This window comes from Ornithodoros turicata, chromosome 7, assembly GCF_037126465.1.
Source record: "Ornithodoros turicata isolate Travis chromosome 7, ASM3712646v1, whole genome shotgun sequence".
Taxonomy (NCBI): Eukaryota; Metazoa; Arthropoda; class Arachnida; order Ixodida; family Argasidae; genus Ornithodoros; species Ornithodoros turicata.
The window spans coordinates 38,122,124-38,148,670 of NC_088207.1; the positions used below are offsets into that span (position 1 = coordinate 38,122,124).

At 47.9% G+C, this 26,547-nt stretch overlaps 1 protein-coding gene across 9 annotated transcripts; it reads right to left on the reverse strand.

Moving 5' to 3' along the window:
• Window positions 1-3,242: 3,242 nt before the first annotated feature.
• Window positions 3,243-26,547, reverse strand: LOC135401029 (synaptonemal complex protein 1-like). 9 transcript variants are annotated; one of them, XR_010424706.1, is made up of 16 exons: window positions 25,515-25,680; window positions 24,572-24,660; window positions 22,623-22,759; window positions 22,363-22,524; window positions 19,035-19,112; window positions 15,410-15,529; window positions 15,102-15,283; window positions 14,606-14,651; window positions 11,564-11,593; window positions 10,277-10,369; window positions 9,977-10,060; window positions 7,681-7,773; window positions 7,377-7,571; window positions 6,799-6,896; window positions 5,678-5,741; window positions 3,243-3,428 (listed from the first exon to the last, which is right to left on the reverse strand). XR_010424706.1 is itself a non-coding variant. In XM_064633142.1 (16 exons), exons 2-16 carry the CDS (start codon window positions 24,657-24,659, stop codon window positions 3,384-3,386), a joined length of 1,482 nt encoding a protein of 493 aa, XP_064489212.1. In that variant the 5' UTR covers window position 24,660; window positions 25,515-25,681; the 3' UTR covers window positions 3,243-3,383. The 9 variants fall into 9 exon arrangements, 7 of the variants coding, with proteins under 7 accessions (XP_064489212.1, XP_064489214.1, XP_064489213.1 ...); XR_010424705.1 differs by having other exon boundaries at window positions 6,790-6,896; window positions 25,515-25,679; XM_064633142.1 differs by having other exon boundaries at window positions 5,678-5,708; window positions 25,515-25,681.

A 26,547-nucleotide genomic window follows, 5' to 3' on the forward strand; every position in this document is an offset into this window, starting at 1 on the left:
TTATCAACTACTTGCAGAAATGTAGTGTGCAACTACGTGTTAAACTACTATTTTAAGTAGTTAACTACAGTAGTTAGGTTACTGAAGGTGCCAACTACTTCCGATTTCGCCGCAAGCTTTACGGCACGATTGTGCTTCCAACTTTTACCTTGAGCTGCTTGTTTGATGAGAACGTAGGTGCAGAGCAATTGTGTCGTGCATGTGTACTAAATCTTCGCTTTTAATGCTTGTCTAGTGAAGCCTCACTTGCTGTGAAACAATTCTGCACCTTAGTTTATCGCATAGACACAGAAAGAATCCCGCCGCAAGCTTTGTATATAACGATCGTAGCAATGGCTTGAGCAAAAGTTTATCACTGCTTGTGATTCATATTTAGGTGTTCAAGCACACTACAAGGGATTGGTGTTGATGGACAACGTTAAGTAGTTACAGATGTAGTTAAACTACATTGCAGTAGTTAAAGAAGTAGTTTTAACTACTCACCTGAAAAGTAGTTAAACTACTAGTTAAACTACTCAGTGGCAAAGTAGTTAGTAGTTATAGTTAAACTACTGTAGAAGTAGTTAGTGGCCATCACTGGGGATCATAGTAGTGCACCATAGTCTCATCCCCTGTGACAATTGACTTCAATATTTCTTCTTCGTTCTCTTGACAGAGCTCCAAAAACTCTTTGGCACAGACGACGCGCTGTTACTTTTGAACTGACGAGAGAAGTCGTGGCACCCATCTGGCACTGACCTTTTTCATGTGAAGGCCCTCGCCGATGATGCGAAAAACGGTTGTTTTGGAAAGCCCCAGCCTTTCTGAGATTTCCTTCACCTTCAGACGCCTGTCGCTCAGCACTTCCTCCTCGACAAGAGACAAATTGACGACCGCCACCCCATACGGCCGTGTTCCCTATGTAAAAACCCTATCACCAGCGACATGGCCGAGTGGGTTAAGCCGTCCGCTCGTTGGTGGTAACCAAGGTCGTGCTGAAGACTGGGAGGTGGTGGGTTCGAATCCTACCGCCGGCTGTGCTGTCTGAAGTTTTCCCTGGGTTTTCCGAAGACTTTCCAGACGGATGTCGGCACAGTCCCCCCTGAAGTCAGCCCAGGACGCATACTAACCCCCTTGTCCCCCACTCCTTCCTGCTATCCTCTCTCCGTCTGTCCACATCTGTACGTCGCTCATAGCCACAGTTGCTTCGCGGCGCTAACACCCAATAAAAAAAAAGAACCCCTATCTCCTGGATGATGTTGCGCCGCAAAGCACGAAATTTCCTTAAGTCGTTAAGTATTTCCTGTCGAATGATACTCTTGCTTTGATCCACTTGGGGTGTCGACTAAAATTCCTTGCAAGCTCTCTGAACGTCCTCTTCAGTGTATCTGCATACCTTCAGTCTCTTGCAAACGAGTACTGGTGCATAAGGTTGAATGATGTCCTGAATGTTGAACCCTCTTGTCCTGTTGAATGTTTAGTTCCAACCTGGACATTCACCTTGCATGTACCGGAGGTGGAGCATCGAAGTTCATGACCTGACCAGGCTTGAGGTGTGACATCATCCGTCGTGATAGCTTTGGCGGATTTGACGGTCACATAGAGCGAAACGTTTCCTCGCTTATTAGGGAAAATGACGCTACTGAGTCCACCTCCATTGTCAATTGTCGGCATTCAGTCACCACGTTGGCTGTGAACTTCTGAGTATCGCCACGGTCGACGGAAATTATCGTACAGGTCTGTTACGCGCGAACTCGTTCCACTGGCCTGATAAACCCTTCTCTCGCTCGACCGTTGTGGTCTCCACCATGTGGTTCCTGCCAGTTTTGAGAACTTTCTTTTTCTTGAAGCGTGCCTTCTCGAGGTGTCCAGTCATTTTGCGAAAATTACAAACCGCATTGTGAAACCGCCAAACGTCAGGACTTCATGTGCAGCCTAGTTCCTGCATGTTCCTGTGCAGCTTAGCTTAGTTCATGTTAGCTTAGTGTTTTCGCAGCTTAGTTTTTGACGTACTAGTCTCTCTTTTTTTTTTGTCATCTTCTTGCCAGTTTGTCTTTGGCTGGTGTAGATTACATAAGAACGTTCATGCCTAGCACACATCTGGGCCTGCTGTCGGATCGTATAGCTTCTGCGACTTTGGGTATGTCAAGAGCAAGGTAATGTCCCCCTCAGATACAAGTCTGTGCTACAACCAGGCGTTCCAAATTCCGCCGATGAACCGGTCTCGAAGCATGGTATCTAGCGGCAGGAGCGTGGTGTACGGTACCGGTAGTGCTCCTGTTCTGTACTTGCCGTCGACGTGGGGGATTCCGTTGACGCGTTACTTGAGAGGACTGTGCTAAACCGGCAGTCTTTCGCTAGGTCCCGCAATACATCCACGTATTCCGTAATGGTCTCGTTTGGATGCTGATCTCGCCTGTGGATCACCCAGCGTTCTAAGAGCTCCGATGGTCCCCCGTCAAAGTGACGATTCGCGAGATCCATGACCTAGTCGTAGGAGACGTCTGGCGGGCTCTTAGGCTGAAGCAAATCTCGAAGCTTTTCGAAGATGGCTTCACCACGGAGGCTGAATAATAGATCACACTTCTTCTTGGCATCAATGATATTGTTTGCCTCGAAGTAAAACTCCAGGCGTTCGATCCACGACTTCAAACTGGTACCTGGTATGTAGTCTTGAAAGCGTTCCTGAGCCGTTCAGTAGAAGGTCCGCTCGTCGCCAATTGAGATAACTCTATAGGACGACCGACGTAGTCAAAAAGGCAAACTTTTAATTGCGCCGCTACAGAACAAAAAGAACACACAAGCGCTAGCGCACGTACACAGAGTTTCCTAGCTGGTCCGCCTAGTGGGCTTACTTAGGACACGGGGCCTCTGCTAGAGAGAGCGTTGGGTGGGCACGTGATGTGTGCACATTGCGTGTGCAAAGCTCCTCTAGACCTCGGGGTGGTACAATGTTCTTTTCCAGTGGAACCGTCTTCCGATTCGTCTGTCTGCAGCTTTTAAAAGATTAACTAAGGTGCAGGTGGGGCCAACCGGAGAGGGAGGGTGGAGAGTGCGAGAAGCACTCCGACTTGTGGATAGCGAGAGAGCGCCACACTCCGCGAAAGGAGATGTCCCGTTTAGTAAAAAGGAGCACGCCCCATGCGCTCCGGAACCGCTACCCTATATGACAATAATTTGAAGTGAGCTTACACGTAAGCAGACGAACTCAGCTCCTGCTGTCCTAAAGCTTCACAAAAATCAGTTTGAATTATGCTGCGATCTGAAAGCAAGGAAACTTTATTGTCTGATGTCGCAGCGGCACAACAGCATTCTTTCGTTTTCTAAACGATGCATTATCACAGCTGGGCTGGGACGCCCTTGAAGCCCTTGCGGGTGTCGTGACGATGTCACTAGGGTGTGATTCAAAGGTCAGTGGGACGGCGTGAGTAGAGTGGAGACATCTGGACCTGGAATGAACAGACATGCGCCTGTTTACACCGTACTACGTAGCTATTTGGTTTTAGGTATTCACATGACGTCACCCGTATGGGAGCGCATCAGTCGCGTGAATATATTTGCCGTAATGATGTCGGCCCTGAGCAACACTCGCGTTTCCTGGCCCTGATTGAGGTGCCATTCCACATTGAGGCGATTCCTCCGTGGTGTCCTCAGTAGCTTCGGCAGCGTTTCGGTACCAAGCGCTACGTCATCATCACTGCTACTGAGGAAGTCACTGAGGAATTTCCTCAACATTTGTGCAAGCGGGTTCAAGGGTTCTGACAGTCCAGATCGACATTCACCCTCACAGTATTCCTCATGCATTTGCTGTTGTTCGCGTGCTGTGTGAATGTTACTTCTGCCATAGCGCAGTGGGTCCCATGTTTTCAACGTAGCATATACGGCAGCGAATGGAAACTAAACTTCACCGGAACGGAATCAACGTGGCGGTGTCGCCTTTCGAAGTTAGTGCCCAGAGCCCCAGTGTAGTGCCCTCTGTGGCAGCGCCCTCTATCGGAAAGTGGGATCACGTGCTCGATCGCAGCGTATCTCCCGTGGTTTTACTGCACGCTTTGGTGGTGTTGCCTTCCAGAAATCACAATGCCATGTTGAGTGTCTCCCTCCACGCAGCTAACTTCACCACATAGCACGATGAAGGCCAACCTTTGCACAGAATGATACCGTTGTCATTTCTTATTTGTGGATAGCCCGGGGCGCACGCCTCCCGTTTTTAACCAATCAGGGAGCAGTACGATGTAATTCGTGACGGTGGCTGGCTAAGAGCGTACTATGCGGTGAAGTTCTGTTCTGAGACTGAGAGGTACCCGGGTTCGAATCCCGGTGCCGGCCTGCTGTCTGGGGGTTTTTCCCAGACGCTTTGAGACATATATCGGCACAGTTCCCTTAGAAGACGGCCCATGACGCACATTCCCACGGGGCGTCAGTCGTGACGTTGCCCACTTCTGTGAGGCCGACAACGTCAAGCCCTTTCACAACCATCACCACCACCTGTTCTGAATGACAGTTTATCATTCAGTCTGCGCACGTGCACACTTTTCTCTTTTTCTACATTCCACACATTTCGATAAAACATAAAAGGAAATTTGTCAAATCTTGGAAGAAGCTCATCGCGTGTGTCTGTCTACAACTTGTTCTTGAAAACGCTGCAAAAGATAGGCATCACTAGCAGGTGTTTTCTTTCTATCTTTTAATTTTGCATTCCTTTCACCATTCAGCGTTTTGGCTGTCACGCAGATCAGTCCACAGATCACGCTACATGGACGACCCAGTTCACTACGCAGACTCGTTCAGCAGAACAAACTGCATATGGCAACAAGAAAAGACCATCCAAATGTGAAAACATGCGATATAGGCACAGGAGACAACGAGAAGGATAAGAAAGAAAATCGAAATAGCGCGGTTAATCCCGCGCTAGAGCTCTGCAGATCGAACCTGAAGACTCTTTGCAACACTAATAATAGAGCTCTCTCTCTCAAAAAAAAAAAAAAAAAAAGACAAAAAAAGAAAGCAAAGCAAGGTCGGCTATGAAAGCGTAATCCATCGGCACAAAAGGGGTTCAGCTGCGTATGGCGCTACATGTGAAGGAGCCACAGCCTTTCTATTGGAGAGGCATGGGTGAGCCGCACTTCGTGAGTTTGCAGACGAAGCTAAATTTAACGGCGCTGTACCAGAAGGAAGACGGTGTTTTTCACTCATAGCTTTATTCCTGGGATGTTGTAAATTGAAACTAACAGGGTGTAACACGGTACAATCCCCTGGGCATGCAGCAGCTCCTAGCGATGTCATCAGGGTGCACAAAAGTCTCGTCTATTCCTAATAGTGCTCAGAAGCACGTAGCCTCTCTGTGCTCTCCCCAGAGCTGCTGTCCGCAGAAGTCCGTGACTACCCTGGCACAGCGCCCAGCCTTGATGCCAGGTTCTGTATCTGTAGATTCACATCTATGGCAGACGGCTGTCTTTTATACGTATCAATTCCAACTTGGGGTAAACTGTGGCAACTCAGTGCTAGGGGCAGCGCAAGGCAAGCCCCCCCCCCCCCCCCCCCCTATTGACTCTCCACTTTTGTTCGTGGAGGGTTGTACGCCAAACAATGTTCTTAGACCTGAACAAATAATCGCGACTGACGTTTCTAGTGTGTTTAGTGGGAGCAATGATATGTTTATCGTTGAATGACGACCAGTATACTGTCGAAGCCTTACCTGATGCGGTGGTATTCCTGTGGTCCTGAGACTGGAATGGTACGACAAGTAAGATTGTGATTACCTATGAGTGAGATAATTATTTTAACTGCCAAGTTGTCCTACAGAGTCATACGCATCGGCGGGCTCGAAAAGGATAAAACGTACATGTCCCAAAAATATGAATGTGAATACGGATACCAGTATGACGTCCGCACTAAGGGGTATGTCATCCGCAGAGCCGTTCCGATGGCGGGGCGGGGCCCGGGCGGGGGGCAGCCGTACCGGGAGCCCTCCGAACGACAGGCCCTGGCAGGTTGGTTGCACAGTATAAGGTGGGAACGATGATAATTTGAATTAACGATCTCGGCAGTGCAGATGAGCGTTTTCTTCGTTTACATAGCTTTTGACGGCAGTGAAAAAGGGACGAAGCGAGGGGGTTTCACGTTTACCCTGCCCCGGGCGCAAACTCGCCTCGGGACGGCTTCGGTAATCCGAATTTTTCAATGCTATCCCAGTGTCCTTTGCAGCCACTATTCAATAGACGCCAGTTCTTTGAACAAGACAACAGACTGAGATGCGCACGGCACAAGGAGCTGAAGCACATGCACTAACTATAGGCCTAAGCCAAGATGCTGCTGCTAAAGTGAGCTAACTCGGTTAAGCTGGCACCTGTTCGGCCAATTTTGCCGGAAGACGCAGACTGGATATGGCCCCAGATGAATAACGAGGCGTGGCTTCGCTGGGCAGGCGCTACCCAGATAAAGAAAGCCCATGCATTCGGCGACAGTATAGCTATGGAGACGGTATCCACTGGTGTCCACAGAAGGTCTGCGTTTGAAGTCACCTGCGACAATTGCCTGAAGAAGGCGACATTGCAACTAGCAGGATTTATGTGCGCATAGGTGGCGTTGCCGGAGCCCCTCTTGGGTTCAAGTTCCAGAAGTAAGCGCACTCACAACACAGTGACATCAAAATATGTCGGCTATGGCTTCAGTGTATTTAGAGGGGCCTGCTTCTGCAGATGACTAACATTGCACAGTGCATAACTAGCCTGGAGATAACTAGGACAAATGAATCAGATTTATGAAGCGATCAAGCATAGGACCAAAAATCATCGAAAATACATATACTCTTAATACTCGAAGGTACTGCGTCCCCGGCGTGCCTGCACTGGGTGGGTGGGCTGCTCTGTTGGCTCAACAGGATGCTGCATTCCAGTGCCTGTCATACCTGCCACCTGTAGAAATGCCAGCGGAGTAAGTCTCACAATTGAACAGATGATGAACAGAACGATAAACAGATGAACAACCGGTATGAAAAGATCTACTGAACTTCGTGATAACACACATTTATAGCTCCATTTTTTTGTCTTTCTTTATTTTTTTTATTTTTGCTCCGCTTGAGGCAACCCCACACAGCGTTAAATCTGCATTCACAGATTATCCCCAGCCCAAAGCACTGAGCGTCTGACAGCGCGAATGCACGAACGGTCAGATTAGTTTGCGTAGCATCACGGAGGTCGCCATGTCTCAAGCTTTACTACACAGAGCAGCGCTGTCTGTTATGGATGCTCCCTTCTACGAATTGCTGCAAACTACAACATATATTCTCCTATACATGTTAAATATTGAGTAAAAACGGACTTTAGTGCTTTCAGGTTAAGAAACTTTCAATCTTATCAAAATTAGTAAAGCTAGTATCAAAAAGCACGGCGTACCATGGTCTCATACAGCAGCTTGTAATGCCGCAGTTCTTCTCTTAAATGGAGGATATATGCTTCCTTGGCTTTGAGTTGGTCATCGTGATCTTTTAGCAGTGCTGCGTGCCTTTCCTGCAAGTCTGCAAGGGCGCCTCTTTCGGCATCAACTACCCTCTGCCAGTGCGCCGACTCATCAGTGTACTGTTCCTGCAGCTAATAAGAGAAAACACCAGAGGCAATAAGCTGCTCCAGTGCTTTCGCCAAGCTGCCAATTGTGCAGCGCGGCATATGCAGTAATATTAAGGGAACATTAATCGCTTACCTTTTGTTTCTGAGATTTCAGTTCAATCACCTGCGCTTCCTTCTCTGTCAGGATGTCGTAGATGTTTTTCATTTTCGCAGCATCCGCACCAGACTGCATAAGTATAAAATGTTGCTCATGCGCTATGGACATACGCGTGCCAAAATATACATGTTACACACGCATGCCTACGCCGCTGCAAACAACGAAAGACTTTGAAACGAAGTGTTACAAAATTGTAGCAGAAAAACAAAAATTCTAAAAATCTCACACCAGTGCAGTACAAAAGACATAGCTGTGAGTGAAAGGAACGAATACATTGCACACAGGAGCCTTGAGCCGTGCGCGTTATTCACCCGTATCGCCAATGTCTTAGCCGAAATAGACCGCAGACTGATAGTGTTAGTATGAAAGAGATACGGCCACCGTCCACGAACTTACTGGTTTTCTCACCGGCCCGCCAAGCCTAAGAGCGACCACCCCTTTGCGAGATCCCAGCGAAATCAGCAGGGCCGGTGAATGCCAAACCAAAAGCGAGTCCTAGCGCCACTGTCTGCTCTCAGCGCTTCAGACGTCTGTACACAGTTGTGAATTTGACGCGGAACGCTCCAGCTTACCGGTGATGGATCAACTGCATCAAATATGTGTGGCAGAGGCATCTTTTACACGACTGGGGCGTTCTCCGTGCCAGGTCTTAACAACCTGCCACGTAGCCGTTGATGAGCTGAACTAATTGCTAAGCAAAAGCAAGCCGCGAGAATTGTCTGTCCTCACCACAGGGCGGGCGAGCTAATGTTCGAAGGATAGAACTACACATACGGCACGCGGTACTGAATGACTCCAAACACGCTGAAACGCTTCAGTTTACGACATATTCGCTTCATAATGTAATGACTAGTCTTTTTCCCTTTTTATAATAACGGGAACACACATCTTTATGTTTGAGATATGCCTGTTGCAGAGCGGTATACCGCTGAATGTACTTATGCGAAGTAAAGCATTTTTCTTTTAGAAAATCTTACGTACAGTAAGCAAGTGAACGTGCAAGTCCTGCAAATTTTTTCTATAACAGTAACAAGATATAGACTACCTGCGCGATCTCCACGCCCGGAAGGGGTGGCGAGGACCCTGCAACCCATGCAGAGCTCGCCGGGGGAGGCCCCACATTCTGACGCCCCAGCGTCACGGTCAGTGTGCTTACTTATCGATTGTTAGCTGTCCTGTTTTACGTTTTATATTTATATTTTACTATTTCTTCTGCTCATCACTACGAGGGGCAGTCATTGCAACATTGCCTTTTTTTTTTTTCGTCGGGTATTGCGAGACGCAAAGGCAGAGTGCCGCAAAAGCACAGTGCCTGTAGAACATAGTTTCAGCATATGCAATATAGCTGGTGTAATTACGACGACGGTAGCATTTCCTTGAGTTTGGAAAGTTCAGAACAAGAACAAACTGGAGGAAGGAACAGCGAAGAACAGTCACTCTCGTCCAGTTCTTCGCAGTGCATGACTTCGTCCAATTTGTCCATGTTCCGAGCTCCTCAAGTTCAAGGAGGTGTTATACCGTCGTCGGCAAGAACGCTGCATATCTGCCGGCATTATGACGTTTGTTACGGGTACGCCTGACACCTCTTGGGAGCACTACCAGTAACAAATAACGACAGAGAAACGAAACAGGTGCACTGCATAGGAAAAAAAGAAAAAGAGAGCTCAAAACACGACAGATCAGAATACGCTATTCCAGTACGTGTACGCGCTGGAGAATGAAGGATCTCAAGAAATTTCAGTGAGTGACTACAGCTTCTGTGGAGTGCTTGCACGAAAGGTTGTCATAGGAAATGATCTTTCTCTACCCGACTAGGCCCGCTTGCACGAACGTTGAGGAGATTCCTCAGTGGTGTCCTCTCCTCAGTAACCTCGGCAGTGCTTTGGACACGCGCTGCACTCCTCAACGCTTCACGCTCGTACAGCGATGCCAAAGCTGTTGGGGAATTCCCTCAGCGTTCCTGCGCGCCGTTGCCTGGTTGCCGGTAGCGGAAGGTTCCAGAATGCTGGATGTGCTGGGGAGCTTCGCAACCCGAAACACGTCCACACATCCGTCCACAGTTCGCCACTGATGCTTCACTCGCCGTAGTTTTGTCCTGTTAACACTTCGTGCAGATAAACTTTTCTTGGCTTTTTGGAGAATGAGTTAGCGACGCGGGTTAATTTAATGATTAAAAAAAGTGTCACTCATCAGGTGTACACACATCCACTTGGTAGTCATAAAAAGTCACGTGATCACACTCAGAGAACGAGTAGTACAATGCCGTTCCTACCATTTCCTCTCTTTTGCACATTCGCAGAGAGTCACAAGTCTGCTTCAGCGTGGCGATTTCTTCTTCGTTTGACAATAATTCTTTCTGCAGAGGGAATATGAGAAGAAGAAGTCGAGCTTATCCTTCGTAATTCACGCTATACGTAACTAAGTGGAGTTCAACGGTCGATAGGGGAAGACCCAGTACACACAAGTTACGACCATGGTGCGACAAGTTTGGGGCGAAATGGACGATCAGCACAGTGAACTTCACAGCACAGCACACCGAACATGAGCGAAGCCAGTAATAAAGTGTTCCTACCTCTTTTTCTGATCTGTAACGTCCGAACTGAAGGCTCAGCCGTTTATAGTCTTCAGTCTTAAACTCCAAATTACGTTCGAGCTCCTCTATTCGCTGCATGAAATTCGGAGGATGTTACGTCAGTAGTATTCATCAAAAGGCGAAGTCTCAACGAATATGTTTGAGCAACAACATGTATCCTGTTCTTTGCTTTTGAAATTCTTAGGTCATCATTGACTAATATGTTTAATTTACTCAAACTTGCGATTTCAGAAGTGGCAGACGTCTGACTGTTACTGAATAGGCAAAATGACATCGACAATTTCAGAACAGGTTCATAGTCTTTCTGCTTGAGTTTGGTGTCAGCCGGTCGTCTATCCCGCTGGGACCGTTTTCGTGTCCCTCAGCCAGGGTTCTGGAGGCATCATACCCCACACTCTTAAAAATGAACTTCACCACATAGCACGCTCCTAGCTAACCATCAGCCCGAGTGACATCGTTCGCTCCCTTGATTTGTTGAAAACGGTAGGCGTGGCCTTTTGTGACACTTATGCAGATATGTTAATTGCCACAAAAAGGCGCACGCCCCACGCTTTCCACAAATCAAGAGAGGAGTGAGGACAGCAGGAAGGAGTGGGGGACAGGGGGGGGTTAGTATGCGTCCTGGGCCGACTTCAGGGGGAACTGTGCTGCCATTCGTCTGGAATGTCTTCCAAAAACCCAGGGAAAACATCAGACAGCACAGCCGGTGACAGGATTCGAACCCGTATCACCTCCCAGTCTCGGCGTGGAAAAAGCTGAAATCGCAAAGGCACGCCCTGTAGGGGGTACACAGGTGAAAAAGTTAGGGGGGTGTCACTGAACATTTGGGGGGTGTAAGGGGGGGGTCTGGATAAATCACTGGCCCTTTCTCAAAACGTGGCATAGACCACCCGTCGCGGCACGTCGCACCAAAACATCATGTGATTGGGAAAGAATGGAGCGTTGGCAAAACAAGTGCACGTTGGTGTTGCGGTCGTGTAACTTCGTTGTTTTCGCGTTTCGTGAGGAGAGGTCAGAGTAGTATCTGCCTCGTACATCAAGTTTTTTTCCTTCCTGTCTCCTTCGCACAATGACATCCACCATCGGAAACAACCATCAAAACAACGCATGCCGGATGCCAACGCACGTGGCTTTATTTTGCCAACTACGGGTTGCGACATCTGGCGTTGTGACGTAGTTTTTTTACAAACAGCGCGTGGTCTATTTACTAGAATCCGTTGCCAGAAGATAAAAAGGGATGACATAAGGGCGAGTATTTTATCTTACCGCCTGTTTCTTGCTCTTGTATATTCCAAACTGCAACATCAAAATAAAATGAAAGTTTAATCCAGAGTGTACATAAATATACACAGTACAATTGACACAGGTCGAGAAAAATAGAGTCAGCGTTACAGTATAACGAGCGCACGCGGGGTGTTGAACACGTGATGGTCCTGTACGGATTTTGACGCCGCTTGTTCCGATATGACCGTGCATGTGGTTAATGTGTAATGGTGAATGTGGATAATGGTGAATGTGGATAATGCACAATGGTTAATACGGTTAATGTGGTTAATGCGTAATAGTTAATGAGCAAAATCTTTCAAGTGCCACGATCTCGTGTCTTCGGGATCCTACCTAATTTATGCCATTACTATCTGCGTGTATCCCACTGCATTCTTCCAAAACCTATTTTTCTTTGTGTGCGGCGGAAGTGTCAGAAAATTAAGTTATAGTTTTTGGAAGTGTGACGTCACAGTGTGCGCAATCTGCCATTCGTCTGGCAACATTGCTTCTCCGAGGTCGATTTCCGCCTTTTCGCCGCAGCTGCTGGCAGTCTTCCAACCCTTCCAATGTGGTGAGGGGAGCGGAGACACGAAGTGCGCACGCGGCTGTTGCTAGGAGACGGACGCCAGAGTGCTTAGGTGACGTCTGCTACTCTTGAAGAATCCGAAACTATAAAGTTCTCTTCGAGCTCATTGGAAAATTCAGAGAAGCGCCGTAGTGTCCACTGACGGCGTTTAGATTTGTAGCCGATTTGTAGCATCTTTTGGTCACGTCTTCCTCTAAGGTGCATCTACAGTGGCACGTGGCACACCGACTCTCAAGATTCGTCTAAATAGGCAACACCAAAATCTCCATAAAAAGTGGTCACCAGAACTTTTCGATACGATACACAACCGACAAGCAATATCCTGCCCATAGTCGTGTTCAACTAAAGAAGGATAAGATATCTCGTCCGTCAGATCTCAAAATGTTACTGCGCCGCAGATAGGATAGCTGGACACACAGAGGTCACGCTCGCTCCCCCGCGAGATAATGTAACTCATCACATTCACTCTGCGTCCGTATTGGCTGTTAAAGGGACAATCGCATCCGTCGCGATTGATTCCGAAACTACAGTGCCATTTTACTCCTCGTTCATCACCGACAATGACGCCGAAAATCCGACGCGAGTTAGTGGAGTTGTTTCTGCGCAAGTTGATGTAATGCATGGCAAGAGCAGACGATGGATGTTGAGAGCATTCCCGAATTCCCTCTCTGCAAACGTCACTTGGACAAAACCAACCAGGGAGCGGCAGAGAGACGTCCGACCGACGCTCGGGAGTGATGGCGTCTGTAGGTCACGGAAAAGTCTAAGATCGGCTCGTGGAATGCTGTTTCTGGTTAGCGTCGTACGTGTTTGGACAGTCAAGAGCGTAGCACCGTGTTCCACGGAACATGGTGACGTCAGTCAGCACTCACACTGGTAAGCGAAATCCGGCGTATTTACCAGGGTCTTTTCACTTGCGAAGCAGACGATGACCTCGGAGGCAATCACCTGCGCTGCGCTCCCGTTCGTGTGCTCGGCTTACGTCATTCTGGCTTAGCTGCAGAGGGAGTGCGAATCACTAAAACTCGTTTATTTAATAAGTAAGCTGTTTTCGGAAGAGAAACTTGGCCAAGTAGACTGCGAAACCATGCCGAAGATTATCGTACCGGTCTCATAGAGACCTTTCCGGATGCGACAGTCCCTTTAAGACTGGCAACATGACATACGCTACGTGGTGGCGCTACAGTATTTCTCCTGGCGCGCTATTATGTCCAACGGCATATGTAGTCGACAGACTTCAGTTTCTTTTCCTTCTTAAGAACACGACTATAACTATGTTAGAGCAAGGTAAACGGCAATGGAAGGACTGCAGAGCTGGAGGTGAGGGAGGGGCAGAGTTTCTGCAAGAATTAGATTATTCGTGTTTCAGTTTCTGTTTCGTTTTTCCATAGAAGTTTGTTTCCGTTTCGGTTTTCCATAGTTTACTACCTTCTTCTGGTGCCTCTGGTAAGTGCTACAACTTCGGCCACCACTGACCAATGACAGTTACGGTTTGCAGTACCCTTGCCGAACCTGCTGTTGTAACCGAACATCCCGAACTACGCTAGATAGGCTATTGCGTTCAAGTAACGGCATTTGATGTATCTAAACTGGGTCTGATGAGTCTTCCCCTTATATTGCTTACTGGAAATTACTCGCGAAAAAGGAAGGAAAAGGAAGGAAAAAGAGGACGAAGAAGAATGGACTGCGCGCGACCCCCTAGTGGAGGGCTGGGTTTCAAAGGTTTCAATAGTTTTAATGCACTAGACACGTACATTGCATGCAATATGCAAATTAAGTATATTCGAGAGCCGTTGTTGTGCTTCTTGCTACTTGGTGTGAAGGATAACGAAATCCTGCTTTGAGACGTCATATGCAGACAATACAGGACGTTTTAGGGATTGGAATATTTTAGGGAACACACCATACAGCGGTGTACTACGTGCACTGACGTTGACAGCAGATGTACTCCTTTATTTGGTGTCATTTGTTTTATTCATTTATTTGTTCGCGAAGTAACAGAAAGCGTCAGTGCCGTTTTTGACGTATTATCAAGTTTATTCGTCGCCTATCCAGTATATGGTATCCGCATTTATCCGCATTCGGTTATTTAAAAAACATAACTTCGATTTCGGGTTTATAGCTTTGTAACCAAAGTATTTCCCCACGATGGGGAGAGCTAGCACGACAGACAGAACCACACAACATAAACTCAGCTTGAGTTTATGTTGTGCGGTTGTGTTTGTCTCGCATGCTCTCCCCATCATGGACCTGAACCAACTAGCCCGCCTTGATACGCTTTGCGAAGTATTTCGTTTACTGTGTGCAGTAACCTCGTGAGACGATGTAAAAGTTTACGATGTTGACATGGCTAACATCTCTCGGAACAGGCTAATCGTCGATACCCCAGGATAGGCGCAGCTCACATTTATACGACAAACATTCGGTTCACGCGAAAGGAAAACGAGTCACATTACCGTGGCAGTTTCAGCATTCTTCTGCTTCGCATTCTCGATTTCATCTCTGTATAAAAGAATTAAAATATAATATAATACCCAGATAATAATATAAACCCAGATGATTTTGGACGAAATGTAGGAGAATGTTAAATACAATATCGTTATCACCGAGCCGCTCTGGCAGCATTTTGCATTCTGGTGTTTTGCTGTTTCTTGTCTACACGTTGAGCTATGAGCACATCAGTGTCTCCCTTATGTAGCTGCTGCTGTATTTACGGCGCTAGAAAGCTACCGAGCGGGTTGGCTGCGGGCTTCTGCCCGGAGCGATCGCGTGACCTGGGCTGGCTTCATATAGTAAGCTGGGTAAAACAGCAAGGGCTATTTTGCCTCGTTATCCCACAGAACGTAAGAACTTCACTATGGCTATAAAGGCTTCCAATAGTATACCCCCTGCACTCCGGCTTCTGCTATTATCGGGAACAGGGTAAACCCGACTGCTATTGCGCGTTCTTACTGCATTCGAATGGCCTCGACGCTCCACTTCTGCTGTTCGTCGTCGTACTTCTTTACCAGTAAATCTTTCTCGGCCACAGCACGGGCGTACGCGTCTCGGTACCTTTCGACGTCTTCCTTGTACGCCCTCAGTTCCTCGGTGAAACATCGCGTTTCTTGTAGCTTGCGTTCCATATGTGCAACCTGCAGTGAAGACAGGTCTTCCTCTTCTCAATCAGAATTATACAAACGCGTCAAATTAGGAAGGCAGTAAGTAACAGTAACTGAGGGGAGCCAGTTTTAGCGTTAGGGCCAATAGCGCACACGTACCTGTTTTCGAAGGTTCGAGATTTCTCCGTCTTTTTCCCCACTACTAGTCAACAGGCCGTCCATTAGTTGAGCGTGTTGTTCATCTTTCGTAGCGCGACGCCTCTCTTCGCGGAGTTGATCCTTAAAAAAAGAAGAAGAGAAAAAAGAGTGCATTGGTTCGTCATGTCGGTGTTTGTGGCGCGTAAAGTTAAGCAAAGCTACGATGAAGTTATTCGACGTGTTTTAACATGCTGAATAGCAGAGTCGTCGCGATTTAAGGCGACGCTGCGCCGCCTAAGAAGAGCGATTAATCAGGACTGCACTTCCTGATCAGTGCATGGTTATGACTGGCGACCGGATGGCCACCCACCCCATGTATGTATATATATATACATACGAGGGGTGTTCAAGTCAAACCGGGACTTTTCATTTTTCGCAAAAGTAAAATGAACTTACAGGCGAGAAACTCGTTTTATTTTTCAACGTAATCTCCAGCTGCACTAATGTACTTGTCCAAGCGTTTCACGAGGGCTTGTATGCCAGCAGCCTAGAAATCCTTACGGCGCGTAGCAGCCATGATCGGACCGCATCCTTGACGTCGTCGTCGCAGCTGAAGTGGCAGCCCCCATGGAACGCCTTCAGTGGCCCGAAGAGATGGAAATCGCTGGGGGCTAGGTCTGGACTGTAAGGGGGATGTGGCAGCAACTCCCAGCCAAGTTCCTGTTAGGTGCGTGTCGTGAGATGCGCGGTGTGCGGGCGTGCATTGTCCTGTAGGAGGAGGACTCCTTTGGTGATGAGGCCCGGCCGCTTTTGCTTCAGCGCCTTATGCACATCCCTGAGAACCTGGCAGTAATATGCACTATTGATGGTGGTACGACTGGGCAGAAAATCAACATGAACAACGCCAGCCTTGTCCCAGAAAACCGTGGCCATGACCTTACCCGCAGACGGGGTGCTTCGGAACTTCTTGGGAGCTGGCGAGCCCTGATGCTTCCACTGTTTTGATGCGCGTTTAGACTCAGGAGTAGAATGGTGCACCCACGTTTCATCGCACGTGATGATCCGATCAAGGAACGGCTGTCCTTCGGTGTCGAAACGGTACCTTAGCTCTTGGTAGATTTCCAGTCTTCTCTGGCGGTCAAACACGGAGAGCTGCTTCGGGACCCAAAGGGCACTAACTTTCCGAAACTGGAGGTGTTCATGAATAATAGTGTTCAACGTTCTCACAGAAAGGTCCGTCTTTCGAGCCAGTTCGAGACATGTTATCCGTCGGTCCTTGAGGATCAGGCGCTCCACAAGTTGGATGTTATCAGGAACTCTGATACTGGGCTCTGAGCCGCCCTGGCCGGGATCGTCCTGCACTGATGTACGGCAGTTTCGGAACCGTTTGCACCACTCAAACGCTTTGCTACGGCTAAGTGTATCTTAATCAGCTGAACTCTCGACCCCTCTCCCTATCAAAATTGCTTGGTCCCTGGCTGAATCCAGCCCTACAACGCCAAGTGTATCGTGGCCATACTGAGTCTGAAGTCTTCTGTGAATTTCAGATGACTTTACACCTTCATTCACGAGAAACTTCATGACAATTCGCTGTTCGATGCGCGCGCTCACCTCGTTGTCGGCCATCTTGTCCAGCACATGTCTTCTGTTTTGCACAAACTTTGGACCATCACGTGGTGAACGCGGAGGCCTGTCGCGTGTGAAAATGACGAAAAAGAAGTAGCACAAGCCATTTGTACACTCAGGAGACAGAAAGTCCCGGTTTGACTTGAACACTCCTCGTATATATATGTTTATATATGTATGTTTATATGTTTTGTAGGTTTTATGTTTATATATATATATATGTTTATTAGTTGACCATGCACTCCAAGCCGCGGACGGCCATTTCGGGCTACTTGGGACTCATCGGCGCGGCGCAGGGAACTGCCACGATCTTGGGTCGGCACCCACACTGTGTCTCGGCGAGATACACAGTTGGTGCAGACCCAAGATCGTGAGAGAGGGCGGCGCTCAGAGGAGGAAAGGCGCCGTCCAGACCTCCGTAACGTCCGTAACCCTATGAGACCATAGAAATCTTACGGAGAGAGGTTAGAAGGAAAGGCAGGGAGGAGGATCTGAGGAGAGCAAAGAACTTGAACGGGGCTGTTCCCTCTCTCAATGTACGCGGTCCGAGGCAGCCATATTGAATCAGCCGAGGGAACGTCGCGTATTTTTTGCCCGTGAAAGCAGGCGCAATTCCGAAAACTGTTGGCAACACTTGCTCCGCTGCTTCCGTTTGCTACGGATTTTGTCACTGTCCGCCCCTATCCAGGCTTGTAGCCAAGGCTGGTCGATGCAGCGGGGTAGCGGCGGAGACCGCGTCCGCATGTGGCGTCCGTGTCGTGTCGTGTCTGTGTTTCTTGGTGTCTTGTTTTTTTTGTTGTTGTTGTTTCTTTCAAATCTTAGGGTTTCATGGATTAGGGCTGTGTGTTACTGTTCCCAAAAACATTTTTTGGCGTTATGTTTGATGTATGCTTACCGGATTCTTTTTTTGCATGCGCCGCGACAACAGTAGCTGATTCAATATGGCGCTCCCCTAGCCCGGACGTTCCAGTTTCGGAGGTTGGCGGACCTAGTTGGCGGTCCCGCACGGCCGCAGCGTTCCCTTTCTCAAGGCCACCCCTCGTTCGTTCCTAGGGGGGGACGTTTTCTCGTGTTTCCAGAGAAGATTCCTGAATACTCTCAACATCCGGCGTCTGCCCTCATCATGGGCTCTATTGAATAACAGTCCAACTAGGCGATTATTTCGCGTGGTATTTTCGATACTGCGGTCAGTGATCCACGAGGAATAAGATGACACTCTAGTTTCGAAACTGACTGGAACAGATGCGACTGTCCCTTTAAAGATGGAAATGTTGGAGTAAAACCAGTAGTTTTCAACTGTTCACCATAAGTTCCCAATAGCGTTCGGATGTCACTGTCTTCGGTTCACGCACGAGGCTTGTGGTAATCATTCGTCGGAGACATCCGACGGTGTCTCGACTTCAACAGATCTTAAGTCCCCAGGGGGCTTAATCACTTCATCGTCGTTACGGTCGTTAAATTCAAAAAGGCGGCGGGAAATTTAAAAAGGTGGGCACGTGATAAAACACGTGCACGGCGCTCTTCGCGCGACACGTGAAGGCCGTGGTACACGTCATGCGCAATGTGTCACGTGCCCACCTTTTTGAATTTCCCGCCACTTGTTAGCTTGTAACGACCGTAACGACGATGACGCGATTAAGCCCCTGGTCGTGTTTCAATATTAGCTGCTAGCTTCCAATATTTCAGGGGATCAGTATGTGCTTGTCAGAGCTTTGGTAGCTATAAGTTTTGTTGTTCTACTTTTTTTTTGGGGGGGGGGGGGCACTTGGGGACTTTAAAAATATAGACTCTCCCAAATGCACTACTAAACGTATCATTTCGGGATACCCTTACGTACGCAAAGGCGATATCGTACGATGCACTAAAACTCACTAATGTAGCTTCCAAAGCATACCGCATCTACTGTACCCAATCAACGGATAAGATTCAGAGTCCCGCAGGCTGCCATTTCTTCCATTACGGCGACGTTGTCAACGGTCTACTAGCACTCCCTAGTAGGTATCTATAATATCGCACTTACCTCAAGCTCCTCGATGTCGTCGTTGCGATTATTGATCTCCTTTTGGTACGCTGTGAAGGTTTCTTTGACGTATCCTACCTGGAACCCCAAAGTACCAACTGATACAAATATATGTGCTTCACCTGGAAGAATGTTAGTCTTCAAATCGTTATATTAACAACTTTGCAAAAACATTGCTACAACAAACAACTTTGCTAAAGGCTTTAGCATATGTTTTTGGAAAGTTCCGTGCACCCACGACATTAGCTTGAAGTCCTGGGTGCACAGAGCGCTTTAGACTCAGCAGAACAGAAGACCACCGTTCTGCTGTAAATTAAGAGGCCGTGCGGTTGGAGAATGGTGGTTGGTGTGTTCTAGGAGGCGTCTTAACCTTTTCGGAGGTACATTTGAAGAAGAGCCGGCAAAGACTTTCGGTGCTGTTAGGGTTCTGTTCGACATTATTCGACAGGAGACACGGAAGGAGTCACTGTTGATGCTTTACGAAAGGCATCGGGGAACACCAGCGATGAAAGCCCTAGCAAGATTACAGTGCCTCGGGTGGATTGGGTTATCAATATCATGCGGACGTGCAAACCTGTATCCGGTAAAACAATGCTCCCGGAAACAGTTAACGTCCCTAGAAAAAATGTCGTCTGAGTGACGCTACGGGGTGCAATCCAATGCCACTAAATTCGAGGGGTGTTCAAGTTAAACCGGGACTTTCTGTCTCCTGAGTGTACAAATGGCTCGCGCTATTTCTTTTTCGTCATTTTCACACGCGACAGGCCTCCGCGTTCACCACGTGGTGGTCCAAAGTTTGTGCAAAACAGAAGACACGTGCTGGACAAGATGGCAGACAACGAGGTCAGCACATCGAACAGCGAATTGGCATGAAGTTTCTCGTGAATGAAGGCGTAAAGTCATCTGAAATTCGCAGAAGACTTCAGACTCAATATGGCCACGACACACTTAGCCACAGCAAAGCGTTCGAGTGGTGCAAACAGTTCCGAGACGGCTGTACATCAGTGCAGGACGATCCCGGCCGGGGCGGCTCAGAGCCCAGTGTCAGAGTTCAGGAGAACATCCAACTTGTGGAGTGCCTGATCCTCAAGGACTGACGGATAACATGTCTCGAACTGGCTCGAAAGACGGACCTTTCTGTGGCAACGTTGAACACTATCATTCATGAACACCCCCAGTTTCGGAAAGTTAGTGCCCTTTGGGTCCCGAAGCAGCTCCCCGTGTTTGACCGGCATAGAAGACTGGAAATCTCCCAAGAGCTAAGGTACCGTTTCGACACTGAAGGACAGCCGTTCCTTGGTCGGATCATCACGTGCGATGAGACGTGGGCGCACCATTTCACTCCTGAGTCTAAACGCGCATCAAAACAATGGAAGCATCCGGGCTCGCCAGCTCCCAAGAAGTTCAGAAGCACCCCCTCTGCGGGTAAGGTCATGGCCACGGTTTTCTGGGACAAGGCTGGCGTTGTTCATGTTGATTTTCTGCCCAGTGGTACCACCATCAATAGTGTATATTACTGCCAGGTTCTCAGGGATGTGCATAAGGCGCTGAAGCAAAAGCGGCCGGGCCTCATCACCAAAGGAGCCCTCCTCCTACAGGAAAATGCACGCCCGTATTCCGCGCATCTCACGACACGCACCTAACAGGAACTTGGCTGGGAGTTGCTGTCACATCCCCCTTACAGTCCAGACCTAGCCCCCAGCGATTTCCATCTCTTCGGGCCACTGAAGGCGTTCCATGGGGGCTGCCACTTCAGCTGCGACGACGACGTCAAGGATGCGGTCCGATCATGGCTGCTACGCGCCGTAAGGATTTCTACGCTGCTGGCATCCAAGCCCTCGTGAAACGTTGGGACAAGTGCATTAGTGCAGCTGGAGATTACGTTGAAAAATAAAACTAATTTCTCGCTTGTAAGTTCATTTTGACTTTTGCGAAAAATGAAAAGTCCCGGTTTGACTTGAACACCCCTCGTAAATAAGATTTGACTTATTCGTGTGCAATGCCTTTCACAAACACTCGAGGGACAAAGATCGAGTGTACCGGGAAATGCGGCGAGCATGAAAGGGTCACTCTCTTCCTGGGATGTCTGGTTATGGTCGCCTCGTCTGGCAACCATCTCGCAACGTGGAACCAACGGCAACCATTATTTTCGGCTAGGACGCGCTTAACCTTAGCGTTGTCCGCCCGATACAACGGGCAGAGCCATCATCATCAACATCATCATCAACGATTCGGAAGCGGCCCCTGACATAGCCATTCACTCGCGCGCCAACTTATTGAATATTTACCTCTGGAATCAAGGTGTCACATCGGCCACGTTGAAACAAGAGATCACAAAACTTATCTTAAAAAATGTGGTGGACACTGGCTGCTATGCATCTTCGGACAAGAATGCGGAAACTGTGTATAAGATGGGGCCAAGAGACGATGGTTCTGCGAGGCATCGGCTGCATATTCCGCTTTGAATATGTAACGCAGACTAGTCCTTATTGTGAAGGGCCTCATTATTTCATTCCCCACATCACCACCAGCACTGGGGTACAGTATCGCCCCTGGTGATGAAACTCCCCATTGATCATCTCCAAATAGCGTTGATCTTGTTGAACGCAAATAAAAGAAAAAGAAAACCACCTTCTGTTCGTTATAGGGATTTACGTGTTATTTTATTCGATCGTGATCAATGGCGACATTTGCTTTCCACGATAGTTACATTTCAATATAGCGAAAACGCGATGCAGTTCTAAGACTTACAAAGGTTCTGAACAGTCCCCGGAGGCAGTATGTTCATATCACGCGGGGGGGGGGGGGGGGAATGTTCGAGGTGTCTTCCATGCTCCTGTAAAGTTGTTGTTTGTTCCCAATAGCTGGTAAACTGGAACGATGGTTCATCTACACTACGGAGGGGCACTACAGGGGAAGATGATTGTTGTGATAGGCTCAGATAACAAATTTACCGAGTCTTATTACCGAGACGTTGAAGGGGGGGGGGGGGTACGTACAGCTTGCGTCAAAGTTAAGTTGAACACGGCTCCAGCCCGCGAAGCGGGGTATGAGAGACGCCCTGGCATCGCCTAGCAGAAAACAGCGCCTTCGTAACGAGGGTCATCCCCTCTAACTGTAAATAGATGACCAAAACACCCTCCGCTGTTATTTCTACTAAGCGCCACCAGGGTCCGCGGGCCGGAATGGCGTTCAAGTTAACCGTAATGCGAGCTGTACAAGTATGAGATCTAGGACAAGGCGACGATCGACTAATCTAGCCCCACAACTGGCCGCGGAAACAGTACTAGCTTGACTTTACTGAAGTGACAGAGATTCTCGGCTTTACCTTTTCAATGGGGCTCGCGTCAGTGTCAAATTCCACCCCGAGCTCTTGAAGCAGGTCATTCAGTGAAACATCCACATCCTTGAGTGTCTTGCAAGCAGACTTCTCTGCTGCTTCCCTCTCCCGCATAAGTTTATGTTCGCAGTTCCTTAATTGTTCAGCGAGCTGCGCACGGACCATGCAGCAGCAAACGAAAACATTAGTGCGGTGAAATATGAAACGTAAAATTACTTAGCACTGTTATTGATGCATACCGGACATACCTGATCGTTCCTCGTTTCTAATGCTTGGCATTTGGAAGATAGTTTTTCATAACCTTCACACAAGGCCGAGCTCTCGTTGTGAGCACCGAGGACATCGTAGAAAAGTTCCTGCAGCTTTTTGCAATGGAAGTTAAACTCTGCAAGTGAAGCCACACCCATTAGCATTGTCGGGCGCAAATAAAACGCTGGCACAGGACAGTATAAACAATGGATACAAGAGTGCGTAATTTGGAACAAAGAACTAAAAATGGACAGAATTAAAGATGAAAGCAATATGTTTGGGGACTGTCTTGCGTTTTCTCAAGCGAGCTGTTGAGAGCAGTGTACCGGCGCCAGTGTTGCGGATTTGGCCGCTCAAATCGGATTTAAATCAAATCCGCATTTTTTCTGAAGGTAGTAAATCAAATCCAAATCAAGTCTGGATTTAATTTTGACACGTTAAATCAAATCCTTTCACATCCGGATTTGTTTCTCCGGACCTAAATCAAATCCGCTTTTAAATCCGGATTTATCGAATCTTTTGACAAATCCGGGAGCCAAAATTCGTGCAGTAGCGTTACTAGACCTATAACCGTGTCTACAAAGTACTAATACTGCACGCATTCACTAACAGCACTTAAATAACAGCGTGGCGTGGCACAAAGAGCAATAAATTTCGTCTGATTTACGAGGATATAAAGGGCCAACCAATCAATCCTCTGGCCGAAATTTTATTCGTATTTTAGGACAAATTTTTGAGTTTAGAAAGACATTTTCGGTTACACCTGCTCGGCGTAACCGAAACTTCCCAAAAGCGGATTTTGGGTCAGGAACCTCCTCGTCATTTAGCACTGTGGGCGAACACGCCTGAGTGAAGGAATTCCTATCGCGGGCCTAGGCTCAGCTACGCCCAAAAACACACGCCTGCGTCGATTTCTACCATAGGTAGTTGGTTACTGTACCCTGGGAGTCACAATTAAATGGATCGTTAATAAATCGCGGGACATGTTACGAATACTTATACTAAACATGTAGCCCATGGGTCTATTTTAATGCTGACGTTTCGGGGCTTTGTAAAAATTTTCCTCACGCAGTACAGACTGTTGTAATCAAGGAAAAAAAAAAGGTATGCGAGGAAGAGTGGCACATCTTGCCATGATTGTCGGGAGTAGGAAAGGCTTGCCTTCCCGAAATCACGAAATGATAGCATGTGATATATTTATTGTTCGTTTTTACTTTGTTTTCACGTAAATGCGTGTACCTATATGCGTTCAATATGATGGCGAAGACCAAGAATTTCGCGACATGATTTGGCAAGCTTGAAGCGGGTCGTACTCAGCTAGAGGTCCACGAGAAAGGTGCCGTCCAATCGACAGAATAACGTTAACTACGTTCGAAGAACTGCACCTGGTGTTCCCTCGGTGTGGTGAGGACAAGTGTTGGAACAAAACGGCTACTCCCGTCGCTCTGGGTAGAGGACGCCGCTAGTGCGTGTGCAGATTTCAGACAAGGTCACATTAATTCGTGTAGAATGTGAAACGGCGCTTCGCTCAATTTCAAATCCATGCATCTTATGAGGGAGCTTGGCGAAATCCACGCGCAAATCCGCTGAAAAAGGGGCGATTGAATCCAAATCCAAATCATTCGTGGAAAATGCGATTGAATCCATGTCCCAATCATGCCTGGAATATGCGATTGAATCCAAACCCAAATCATTCGTGGAAAATGCGATTGAATCCAAATCCCAATCATGCCTGGAATATGCGATTGAATCCAAATCCAAATCATTAGTGGAAAATGCGATTCAATCCAAATCCAAATCCTGCCCATATTTTTTTGCGCAAATCAAATCCGCCAGCCCCCCCTCCGGTGGATTTAAATCAAATCCGTGGATTCAAATCCGCAACACTGACCGGCGCATTGACAAAGAAAGCACTCTGCGCATCATTATCAGCCTGAACAACCTTTACCTTGATAGGCCGTTGGGGAATTCATCTGCTTTTGCGCTGCCTCGGTCAGTTTGCAGTGACGTTTCGAGTCGTAATCGTTTTCCGACATTCTGAAACAACAAACACCGTGTCAAACGCGTTGAAATACCTGAATACCTGTCAAACGCGTTGAAACAGTTCTTTACTAGGAGGTCAAGGTTAAAGGTGAACAGTCGTCTCGGTCTTCGATGAAAGATGAAAGTCACTGAAAAGGTTAGCCAGCCTCAGAACATCAGTTTATCTCTTGGTCTCGGTCTTGTTGACTCTGTGTGTCTGATTCTCTTCAGGCTGTGTGTGTTGAAACAGCCTGCGAAACACGACCTTAGCCACGTCGTCAGCACAGTCAGTAGCTCAGACGGTAACGTGTTGGCTTGCTGAGCTCAAGATCGCGGGTTCGATACCGACCGAGGACGGTAGCAATGTGACGGAGGTAAACATTGCTTCCAAGGGGATTTCCGGAGTTATACGGCGCATGTCAAAAGAACCCCAGGTGGCTCAAATTATCCACAGTACTGCATACCCTGCGGAACGTGCAGCACGTCCCCGCACAAATAGGCTGGCTCCCCTTGCGTGTAAATCTACTGCTAATTATTAGCCGAGATGACGGGCGAACTGCTAATGCCTCCATTGTTTATCAGCGGTTCATAAGTGAACATAGAGCAGCGCTGCAAACAATACAAAACGCAATTACGCAACAGCGCAAGGTCTGAACAACCGTGGCCTGAACTGGAATGCTGCCAATTCCAACCTATACGCCCATACTACTGCGCACACAATCGCCACGACCAACGTGCATTCGGCAGCTGCTCAAGATGGCCATTTGTCGTCATTTTGCACAATGTTGCACACCCACCCACTCGCTGAGACAGTTAACACACAGTTTGACAAATAATATTCAGTTACATAACAACCTGATGTCGCTCACCCTCTTCACTTAATCCGCTCACAAAGTTCTTGTTTCAATCATCCGCTGTCAACGACAGCAACCGCTTTGCAGAACGTATTTCCTCCTGCGTGTTTTTACGTGACTCCTCCTTGAGTCATAGTCCAATTGATAAGCCGTACGTTGCTGTCGGCGTCGCAAACAGCAGGCAGGCAAGTAACGGTCGCTGTGGCGGGTGGCAGTGCCCGATATGAAAAAGAGGAAACTTTTCCTTGCGTTCGACGAGCACACCAGACGATGATAACGACACTCCATTTTAATTTGCTCGTCGATACAACTTTATTGTGAGATGATGAATGGGGAGTTTGATCGCCAGGGGCGATACTCTACCCCATTGCTGGCGGTGATGCGGGGAGTGAAATAATGAGCCCCTTCACAATAAGGATAGAAGTCCTACGGTATCCAGAATGGTCAAGACAGCTTTGACGGCAGAGCGTTGTTGGTGGGTTGGATGTGGCCAGGTACCAAACAGTTTTCTAAGAGAGAGGGGACGAGAGTCCAAGTCGTTAAGGGGCCCGGAGAGTATATGGCTCGGGAAGGTTGGTACAGTTCGGGAAACTTTTGCTTTAACAAATTCATGTCAGAGGTTGAAATTTCGGCTGATGCAGACACATATAAAAGTTGTGTAGCTTGCCTCGCATATTTATTTGAGGGTGACGACATAACCGATTTCGGATACCGGAGAGCAGTCGTTTTTTGAAAAAGCGAGTATAAGCAGGATTCATCTATGACTGACAAATCCTCATACGCGCGTAGTTCTGGCGCCTGAAATCGTCCAGGCACTTTTCATTTTCAGTATCATCATGACGTCAACTGTATGGACTCACCTGTAGTAGGTACCGCTGTGATTTGCAGTTTTCCTGCGCTACCGATACGGTAGCGTATACGGCGGGTCGGACTCCTGCGGGTTAAATGCCTGCACGGATTGGGGGGAGGGGAGGAATCTGCTGATATCTAAAATTTTACGAAATAGGGTACGACTGATACATCCGTGTGTTGCCGAGTTTGTACCCAG

Coding starts and splice junctions, on each gene's coding strand:
- LOC135401029 (XM_064633138.1), bottom strand. CDS start 24,659: ATGTCGGAAAACGATTACGACTCGAAACGTCACTGCAAACTGACCGAG. Junction 15,530..19,034: donor ACGACATCGAGGAGCTTGAG/GTAAGTGCGATA, acceptor TCTTTTTTTAAG/GATCAACTCCGCGAAGAGAG. Junction 11,594..14,605: donor AGAATGCTGAAACTGCCACG/GTAATGTGACTC, acceptor TTGATGTTGCAG/TTTGGAATATACAAGAGCAA.